Raw genomic sequence first — 11,101 nt, 5'->3', positions numbered from 1 at the left:
AAATCCCTTTCTCCTCTCCAAACCAAATCATTTTTTTTTTTTGAATTCACAGTTAATGTTTCTTTACTTCCCAAATCTTAATTCAATTTTAATTTTAAATTTGCTTTATTAGTAATATTTGAATTTATAAAGATATTGTAATGCAATTACTGTTGTGTGTTTCTAATAGACAAGGATTAAATAATTGATTCATTTTGAAATTATTTTTTTTCCTTCATCTTTTTTTTTAGCCACCAAATAAGCATACTAAACTTTTTAACTTGTACAAATTCGAAATCCCTTTCTCCTCTCTAAATCAAATAACAATTTTTTTTTGAACTCACAGGTAATGTTTCTTTACTTCATAAATCTCAATTCAATTTTAATTTTTATATTTTTTTTATATTAGTAATTTTTAAATTTATAAAGATATTGTAGTTCAATTATTATTTTGTATTTTTGATTGACATGAATTTAGTGATTGATGAATTTGAAAGTACGAAAGCACATTTAGCATAACTTACAATGTTTAACGTGAAAATCTAACGTTAATTTTTTTTTATTTTATATTTATTTATATTGGTGAATTTGAAAATTTATATTTAAATTGTTAATAAAATTTTATGTTATAATTTAATTTTATTTTAACAATAATTAATTGTTTACTTCGAAACGAATCATTGACTTAATTTATAACCTTATATAATTACTCTTTAATCCTCATTAATACAAAATTCTGGATCCGCGACTAAGAATAAGAGTATTCTTTAAGCTAATAAATATGTATTTTGAGTTAAAAATATGAGTTATTTATCAAATGATATATATATATATATATTGAAACGGATAATGTTTTATTTGGTCTTCATTCATTCTCGTCTCTTTTTATTTTGTCCCAAGACATTCTTCATCCACATCTTAGTAAGCATATGAGCAGTCTTCGAATAAAAATTGAGACTCCAATTTTATTAGTTCTAATAAACTGGCAAAAAGAAAGATGGGATTTAAGGGTGAAATCATATTGTACCAAAAGAAAGTAAGCACACGACCATGCTAGTGGGAAACAAAACTAGATGGCTAAAAGCAGATGCAAGATAAATCTCGTGTCTGTTATCTCACTCACTCAACTAAAAACAGTACATCAATGCTTACATCGGAGCCAGAGAGTTGAATTCGTGAAAGGGACTCGGATTTTTACATACGAGAAGGCACGCACACAGAGTGAGAGAGAGAGGTCCCCTCATTTTTTCTTGTTTTAGTTTCCATACCCATGTGCTCTGCATGCAAGATACAAATACTAAATCATACGTGACACAACTTTTTATTTTTTACTTTACATTTTATCCAATTTTTTTAATTATTTTAAAAAATTAAATAAATTTTTATTCTTTTATTTATTGTATTAAGTCAAATTCTATTTTAGATTAAATATATTCTTAATTAATCAACTTTTTTAAGATAAAATATCATTTATAAGTTTTTTATTATATAACATGTTTGATATGTCATAAAAAATAATATATTGATCTAACATGATAATATGATAAAATAATATTTTTTTTGATAATATCAACATCATATCAATATCATCTTCACATTATATAGATATAAAATGATAATGACATTTTGGATCAGAAGTACAAAAAACATTTACCATTATGAATGGTCCTTTTTTTTTTTTTTTTAACCATCCCAGAGTAACCATATACATCCTCGAATAGATCAACAAAGGATTAAGTTAAACTAAGATTTTACAACTTAAGAGAATTTCCTATCCTATGAGCAAAATAACTTGCAGAAAGATAAAAGGTTTCACCTTGGACTTGGACTGAAGACAAAGGGGCGGAAATATCCTGTGAGAACTTTCCCAGAGAGTTGATGTGTAATTTCCTACACCAACTGCTCCCAGCCAAAACCAGTGGTTTGGTATATTCTAAAGCTGCAAAATAGATGTTGTGACCTTGGAACTCAAGGAAAGCAACTGCTCAAGGTATAACCAAAAGGACAACAAGGACCACCACATGGACAATACTAACACCCAGAGATATGAGCAAATGTAACATATTTAAAATAATCAACTGCATATTATAGGCTTAGAAATAGTACGTACATCCACTCTGACAAATGATTTTAAACGACCATGAGAATACAATATTAGACCAAACAACAGACTTCTCATTTGTACAAAATGTCAGAACCACCACATTCCATTAGGGTAATCCTTCCATAGATACAAAGCAATATAATGAACATGGGTTTTGAAGACCTATATACATCACAACTTTCTCCACAAAAGCAACGAATAAAAAGCCTAGAGTGCAATGATATGTACTTGATCAGTTTGAAATACAGGATAGATTGCCGCCCATTCTTTATGATCACTGTTCTACTTGGACTTCATACTCCCAGATGTGTTCTGGTTTAGTAAATTATATTTATCAGCACTGTTGTATCTATCACCACTGTTCAGTCCGTACTGCAATACCAAATGCAATAGCATGATTTAGGAAAAGAATAGCTCATATGTTTATGGAAAGATACAAGCGGAAATATAACTCAGCATTAATGAAAAGAATATCTTAGAACTTGTTTTGTTGACACAAATGGGTTTGAACAATAGAAATGCTCAGTGTTCTAGTGCATCAATGTTCTTCTTTACAATCTTTACAATTAAGAGTATCCTAATTCTTGACAAAACCGAGCTATAGATATAAAGGGGATGGGAATCATTGATACTTGTCACAACTGAGCTAAAGACACAGAGCAGCATATTTAAGTATCAATAATAATAAGGCAACAGCTTCTAAGGCAACAAAATGAAAATATTTAGTTTTCAGTCATTTGTGAGTCAGGATCAATCAATCATGTCAGCCTTGTCAGAAGCATTTCTGAAAGAATAATCACATTGACAGTTTATTTCTGACTGAGATTTCAGATTGTGAGGCTGGTCAAATGGCACCAAGTTAGATCATTAATATGTTTCAGATAAGACCCAATTCTTCAATAGATTCGTGCACAACAACTAATCACATAGCATGTAATAAGATCCACTAGACTGAAATCCTACTTCAAGGAACCATTTCCACAAATGCAATTACCCTTCAAGCGAGACTTTGATGACGCATATGATCAGTCACTTGTGAGAGTGGATCTCAATGAGGTCAATGTTTTTGTGATGCTGGGTTAAAAGCGGTGAGTTGGAACATTAATTTGTCATACAATAACCAAAACATTGACACAGCATGGCAGTAATAAGATCCACTGTGCTATAAACCAACTTTAAGGAACCATTTCCACAGGCCCCAGTCACGACTCAATCTAGAATTAGATGCTGCATGGTGGATTTCACATCATATAGAATAAACTAATAAAACAGAGAAAGAGTGAACTAGTCCAATATAACTAGCACGCCAGCCATCATTTTATGCTAAAGATGAGTTATTAGCAATTAGAATGAGGGTACCTTTTCTCTTATTCGTGAGCCCCAGATGTCAGAGTGAGTTCCCTTGCCATCAGTTTTGGCTGAGGTAGATGTGTGGCTAGACTGAGAGTTTAGGAGTGGCTTCCAAGTTCTACCTCTAATATTTTCATAATCATCTTCATTGTCAATGTCTCTTCTCCCGCTAGAAACCATTGCCCGCAAAATTATTGCCACTAGCAAAGATAATGCCTAAAAGAATGCAGGAAATAAGTATATTAGAGTAAAGAAATCAGCAGGCTTACTGAAATTTGACAAAAGCGTATATATGAAAAAAAAAAAAGGAAAAAAGAGATCTTATCTTCTATTTCTCAAGTCCCAAGGAGATATGATTTTCATAACTACAAAACTTTATTAACAAATGAGGTTGTGATAATGTTAAGAATGTTTTCTCTTCGATTTTGAACAACCTCCAGATGGATAGTCTGTTGCATGTTGGCATTGGTCATCTAGACCTCCTAAAACCCAGGCAAACTTTTACCTTCTCATAATTCAAGAAGTTGTCACCTAACCATGTATTTTCAGTTCAGAACAGTTTGATTCATCTCAACAGCTGAAGAGATTTTATCTCAAGTGGACCTCTTGCAATTTAAGTTCAAACAGAATTTGATCTCCAAAAATAATAAAGGCTCTCCTCTTTAAACTTATATCCTTCTCCCCTCATAAAATTTACAATTCATCCTGATATGTGTTTCTGGGCAAGATAATTGGCTTTGATCCATCATCAGTTCATCATTTGCATTTCTTTCCTCTATGGAGTATGAACAGCAGATGTCTCCATGTTGTCCCACAATGCAAAACGGTTATGATCAAGGAACACTTGTCTTCAAACAGAGCATCATGTTTTCAAGCCCATAAAAAACTGATTGCCTTGTATTGTGGAGTTGTGATGTTTCTTGAGTCTATTGCAATTAATGTAAGATAGTATAGGAATTCTGAGGACTTGCACATTCATCTGGAGTTTCCAATGGACAGAACTATCAATATCTTATTCTGTGGACTGAGGCTACATCAGTTTGGCTTCAACCAATAAGTGTTTTGGACAATCATTTGCCAAACATCAAAAAAACCTGAACATGCACGTGTGCTTTTCTTTAGTCTTTGGAAGCCATATTATATCACTTTAGCAATTTAGTCTTCATTGACTGGCCCTAGAAAACCATACAATCCCAAATCTCTTTTCCACAAAAATGTTCCCATCTTTCCCTTTAAGCTCTCCAAATATGTCAGATCATTCCAAGTCTCCTTTCCACCAAACTGTTCCTGCAGCCTGATTTTTCCAATTCAGCCTATGTTTGGTCATTAAACCTATATATATCAACTTTAGTTGCTTCAAGAAACCTAGTTCCCCTTTCAACCACAGCTACAAACTCTATATCTTTAATTTGACCCCGTCTACCAACTTGAGTAGACTGGTTCTATTAGCCTGCCCTTCATCCCAAAGAAGTACATAATACACCAGTGAGAATTTCAACAAAAAATGAGCATAGGCCAGCTTAGTTTGCCTCAACCTAACCTATTTACAGGACAGGTCATAAAGTGGTAACTTACATGAAGGATGGGAAGCAGTTACTAAAAAGCCCAAGATTTATAACATCAATCATACACAATGCATTACCTATAATTGTTCATCCTCACCCATAACTTGGCTATCAACTATGTTATTTTCTTATGTCTATTGGAAACACACCATAAATTATGCACTGACCATCTCCCTTGTAATAAACCATCACAAACTATATGCACAGCAAACCTATCTTTTTTACCATGGTTTAAGATGGAGCAATATATTAACAGAGAGAAGAAGCTCTGCAGTTCAGAATTGCCCAAAGAATTCTTCCCCGTTGTCATAATCCAAATCTCTTATAAATGAAATGCAAAAGTCCATGCCGAAAATGGATCCTTATATTTTTAAGGAAAGATCTTTTTTGTTTCATGTCAATTTTAACAAGAAAATATTAAAGAACAAATGAATTATAACGACAAAAATAACAAAGTTGGTATATTGTAAGCTACAATCAAGTTGTGGTTAAGCAAAGGTGGTATCTTCTTATCATCCCATATATCATCAACTGCAACTTTATCACCTCAACAAGGAACAATAGACCTAGGATTTTATTGGGTTGAATAATTAATTTGCCATGCTACTAGTACTATGCAGCAAAAACATTGCCATAATTTTGGAACATGCATAAGTTTAGCTTTCATATAATCTTTCCCACAAATACATGGTAAGATTTGAACCAAAAATGTACTTCAACCCCAGCCCCTACCAGCTCAACTGACATTGTCAATATAGTACCAGGGTAACTAAATTATGATATTAATTTGTTTTCTGAGACATGCGTCAGAGATCTACCCTTCCATACAATCAATCATTGAGCAGAAGCCCAAGGGGCTATGTAACCAAGGCACAGTTCAGTGCTGGCACTAGAAAGTGCAATGGTAAAATACAAAATTGAATTGTTTTTTCCCACATTTGAGATACTCCAAAACTTTTTCAGAAGATCAGTGCATATTCCTGTTATGATGAAATTCATAAATCCTTATGACTATAAATGAACAGATCTTCATCAAATGAAATGTCACAGATCACAAAGTATGTGCTCATTTAGTTACTGCATTTCTTTCTGTGAAACAAAAACAATCAATTAATTTAGTAAGTTATAAAATGCTTGAAATCATGGGCTAAATGATGCAGGAGCATTCCAAAACTTATTTAAATTAGTCGTCTTGATATGTTCTGTTGTTTTACTGTTTTTTACTTAAGTAATCAGTGTTTTTATTTTAGTAAGCGGTCGTTTGATTAGCATGTGATCTTTTAAAGAGTATGAGTGGCTAGGGTTAGATTGGTTTTATGTGTATTCTTGGGCTATGATTAAAAGCTGCTGTAACCTGAATATAATAAGCTTTTAGACACATTAGGCAGCCGTATTATTTTGGATTATTTTCTGTCAGAGGTTCTACAACTCTAAACCCTAGTTATCTTGTTTTTACTTTGATTTTACATCAATTTTAGCCTTTGTTTTGGTTTTCTTTTTATTGTTTTTACTTCTGCACTACATCAAAGTGGTATCAAAGCGAAGAGATCCTAAAGCTAAACCAGGGTTTTTGCAGATGAACCATGACTGATTGAGGTACAGGACACGGAAGAGGAAATCAAGCCCAGCAAACAGAATTGGCTGAGATGAACCTATGATTGAGGGTTGTGCAAGCTTTACAGTAACAAGAACCAATGGGAGCGCATATGGAGAATCCAAAATGCAACCACAACCCTTTGGATTTACTCGAAGGTGGTCTTCAGGATGAAACTGGATATAGAGAGGTTAAAACCCTTTTCATAATGCTGGATCACCAAACCTTGCTGTCCTTGTTGAATTGGAAGAGCGGTTGTTACATGCTCTAGACTTGAATGTGTAAAGGTTGGTGACTTCCAAGGGAACAATGCAGTAACTTACAGAGTTCAAAGCAGTTCTGGTACTGGTACTTTTTAGGCTGAATGTGAAGAAGGCAAGAGGAGGAATTACAATCAATATATGATGATTATATGAAGATGAGGAATTACAGCCAGTTTATGATGATTATGAAAGACAATGAGGGAGTTGATGTTTATCCAATTCAAGGAGAGTCAGTAACAATGGAGAAATTTGAATTAAAGAGTAAAGATAGTGGAATTGTTTATGCCTTCGTTTGCAAATTTGTGCAAGATGACTTGAAGGGTGAATTACCAAGCATCCTTATGAAGTTCAACAGTTGTTAGAAGAGTTTGAAGAGCTGATTAATAAGGAATTGCCTGTTCTAACACCAATGAGTAGTGGCCAACATGCTATTGATTTGGTTCTAGGGGTTTCATTATTAAATATGAGGGTTTGTAGAATGCCTCCATAGCAGCAAGCTGAGATGCAAAAACAGGTTGAGGAGTTGCTCACCAAGAATTTGGTACCGGAGAGGAACAGAGCCCACAAGACACCAGACGGGTTCTATGAATGGTTAGTGATGCTATTTGGTCTCTCTAATGCTTTAAATACATTCATTCAAGTTATGACTACGTTACTAAAGCTTTTCTTGAACTTGTTGATGGATGTTTGGTTTATAATATATCCAAGGAAGAACACTTAAGCCACCTTTGGCAAGTTTTAGAAGGTCTTCTTATAGAGAAACTCTTTATAACTTTAACTGCTCTTTCTTGTGCTATGAGGTTGAGTTTTTGAAATCTATAGTCTTGACAAATGGATTGAACCCAGATTCAAAGAAAGTGTGCGCCATGAGAGACTGGACAACACCTAAATCAGTCAAAGAAAGTCAAAGGTTTCATGATTTACCCTTGTTTCATATCATAAGGAATTTCAATTGTTTTTTGAGCCTGATCACTAAATGCTTGAAAAGGGACAGCTTTGAGTGGCCAACTTCTGCACAAAGAGCTATTCAGCAGATAGAGATTTTGATAACAGTGGCAATGATTCTTGTACTACCAGATTTTGTGAAGTTATTTCTTGTGGAGTATGATGCATCACTTAAAGAAATTAGATGTGTTCTTAGTCAAGAAGGAAGGCCAGTCATTAGAAATTGTAGTGAGCAATAAGAACTAAAAATCAATGCTCAAGTGATCCTTATTTCGACTGAAGTATGGTAGAATTGAGTAAACCGGCTAGTGAGTACTTAGATTGTAGAACACAGACTGAAAAGGACTGATCTAGAAATCTATGCTAAACTTTGCAACGAATAAGGAGGGCCTCTTGTCAACCTGAGGAAATTAATGCAGGACATTCTATAACTTGTTTAAATTAGTTGTCTTAATATGTTCTTTTATTTTTTACTGTTTTAGTTTGGTAATTAGTGTTTTTATTTTTATCAAGAGGTTATATGATTAGCATGTAATCTTATAATGAGTTTGAATGGTTAGGATTAGATTGGGATTAGGTGTATCCATGGGTTAGGACTAATAGCTGCTATAACCTTAGTATAAATAGTTGTTTAGACACATTAGAAAATCATACTATATTGGAATATTTTTCTGTTAAAGGTTCTACAACCCTAAACCCTAGTTATTTTATTACTATTTCGATTTTACATCAAATTGTGCCTTTGTTCTGGTTTTCTTTCACTGTTTTGGTTTTCTTTTTGTTGTTTCTACTTCTGCACTACATCACTAAACATACCTGAACTATCACGACACTGATGCCAACCCATTTACATAAATCAATGTTGTCCTCAATGAAGGATCGAAGGCTATCAAGTTCTCCAGTTTCATCAAATGGAAGATCCTGTCATAAAACACAGTCTTTAGTAATAAATAATCATATGCACAAGATCAAAGCCATAGCATCTCTTGACAAACACAATGCACCAAGAAAAGGATATACCTTCTCCCAGTGACGATCAATTGCAATAAATGCCACCAAAGCAGCTTCAATCAAAATGAGAACAATTTTGAGAAGAGTATACTGTCAGTTTGATCAAGTTAAGGAAGAACATGTAATAGAATGCATTCCATTGTATTATTGGTAGGGCAGAAACGACTCCAACACTTCAATGCTTGTTATAGAGCTTTATAAATCACCAAGTAATTAGTTTTAGAGAGAGTTAACAGTGAATACATAGAAGATGAAAATCTTAATTTTGTGCTTAAAGTTTTGATCTTATTTTAAGCACTTTGTCTTCTCCTGCTACTGCCACTTCTAGGTAGACAGAGCATAAGTAAAGCTAATGAACTTAAAACCTCAATATAAAGAAAATCATTATCTGAAATTTGCAATTTTTATTAAAAAAAAATCATGCTAGTCTCTGGGTATACATGTTCAGAATAGCTGCGGCAAAATCTCTAAGCCAACTTCATTTGAAAAGAATCTAAGAAGTTCTTTATATCGGATACAAAACACAGGCAGCAGCCATTAACGGATTCAGCTGCTATGCAACCAATGAAAGTAATGCAACATAGCACAATGCCCACTCCCATAAAGGAGTAGATGAACCTGCAACAAAGAAGAAAAGCACCAAATTAACATTTGTCTGAGCATTCCCAATCCCAAACATTCAATCACAGAAGCCAACAAAAGCAAACGTTGTACCACCAATCATATCAAATAAGGAATTGAAAGAGACATAAACCAAGTGGCAAGCAGACACAACCAAGCTTTGAATTGTCATAGAAGTGAAATAGAACATGTAATACTACAATAAAAAAAAAAAAAGGACAACCCTTACTGTTTATATTTGTTCCATAAAAAAAAAAAATAAACCGCCCAAAACAGGGCACTCATCATTCTATATGTTCAGTCTTAAAAGGTAGGACTTCGAAGTACATGATTAAAGATTTAGGGTTATAAACTTCAAAGTGGCCTTATTTTCTATTACTAAAGCTTGTCTTATCAAACCTCTTCTCAAACTTTTAAAGCTTCGTCCTTTTTTTTTTTTTAATTATCGCTGTTAGCATTTAATGCAGTGTCTACTTCAAAATCCCTTTAAAAAATTGAATTACAAAAAATTAAAAAAGATTAATATAGAGTAAGTACCAGGGAGCAGGTAGCTTAACGGAGCTCAAGTCAAACCCGACGCTATTATCCAACCCGGATGCCAAACCGACAACGAAATCATCGAAAACCCTAGCTGCTTCAGCTCCGATCTCCGGTCTCGAATTGAAGTGGACCGAAAGAAAAGACTCCGGCGACGGAGCTATAGGCGGCGGATAAATGGGGACGTGATGGTTCCACTGATCCAGCATCCATATCGAATAGAGTATGATCGATACTCCTACGAAAGCTTGGAGAAAATTCAAGAATTTTAGAATAAAAGCAAACGAAACGTGGCAGCAATTGGGCCGCATTCCCTAAGATTTCAATCGATTTCGATTTCTTCTTTCGTTTATGAGTATCGAAAACCCCTAATTTTGGATGATTTTGAAAGAGGGCCGAGATCGAAGCTGCGGTTTTGGATTTGATTATTTTGGCGTTTTGCTTGTAAAAGCTTTCTGTTTTTATCTGCTTTTCGTTTTCTGGTGTTTTATTATTCTAATTGGTACATTTGCGTGGCGAGACAAGTCCAGATGAAATGGCAGGGAAGTACCCCAAAGATATTTTGTGCAAGTGAATTTCTTTTGTTTTTTTTTTTTTTTAGTTGAGAAAATTGCCTCTCTATTAATGTTTCATTCTAATTCATTTTGAATCTATTATAATATACTTTATATATTGCAGTACACAAGAGCCTTACTATTATTTCATTATTAGAGTTTCTATTTACTTAATAACGTGACATGAATTTTATACTAATTTATTTTTATTATATCTAAAAAATAACAAACTTAGACACTTCAATCTCAGAATCTAAACAAATTAAATAGAGAAATTACTTGCTTTCTTCCTTGTTTCGATATCATATTAATTCACTCATCACTTTTGGGTTTTAGGTACTTGCTTGGCTGTTTGAAAGTGAGGTTTGGTTGTTTTAGAGCGAGATTGACAGGTCTATTATTTTGAAGTCTGGTTGTTTTCTATCTTACATTTTGCTCTTTCTTTTTTACATTTTAGATAACATAAATCTTAATTACAGTTTACATTTTGTTGTCATGTTAGGATGTAGTTATTTGAGTCTCATATTTGAGTTTGATATTTGGTTTGTAATAAGGTATTCGATAAAATTTTCTAAAAG

General features: G+C 33.5%; 1 protein-coding gene across 1 annotated transcript; it reads right to left on the bottom strand.

Annotated features, from left to right (window-relative positions):
- Nucleotides 1–2,041: 2,041 nt before the first annotated feature.
- On the bottom strand, nt 2,042–10,483 carry LOC18613004 (tetraspanin-18-like). Its single transcript, XM_007050006.3, has 6 exons — nt 9,970–10,483; nt 9,330–9,429; nt 8,821–8,901; nt 8,617–8,721; nt 3,443–3,649; nt 2,042–2,455 (listed from the first exon to the last, which is right to left on the bottom strand). Exons 1-6 carry the CDS (start codon nt 10,278–10,280, stop codon nt 2,366–2,368), a joined length of 894 nt encoding a protein of 297 aa, XP_007050068.1. The 5' UTR covers nt 10,281–10,483; the 3' UTR covers nt 2,042–2,365.
- Between the last annotated feature and the right edge of the window lie 618 nt (nt 10,484–11,101).

Source organism: Theobroma cacao, chromosome 1, assembly GCF_053813885.1.
Source record: "Theobroma cacao isolate CCN51 chromosome 1, ASM5381388v1, whole genome shotgun sequence".
Classification (NCBI taxonomy): Eukaryota; Viridiplantae; Streptophyta; class Magnoliopsida; order Malvales; family Malvaceae; genus Theobroma; species Theobroma cacao.
Note: the sequence above shows the minus strand (reverse complement) of the source record. Positions and strands in the feature narration are given on the sequence as shown.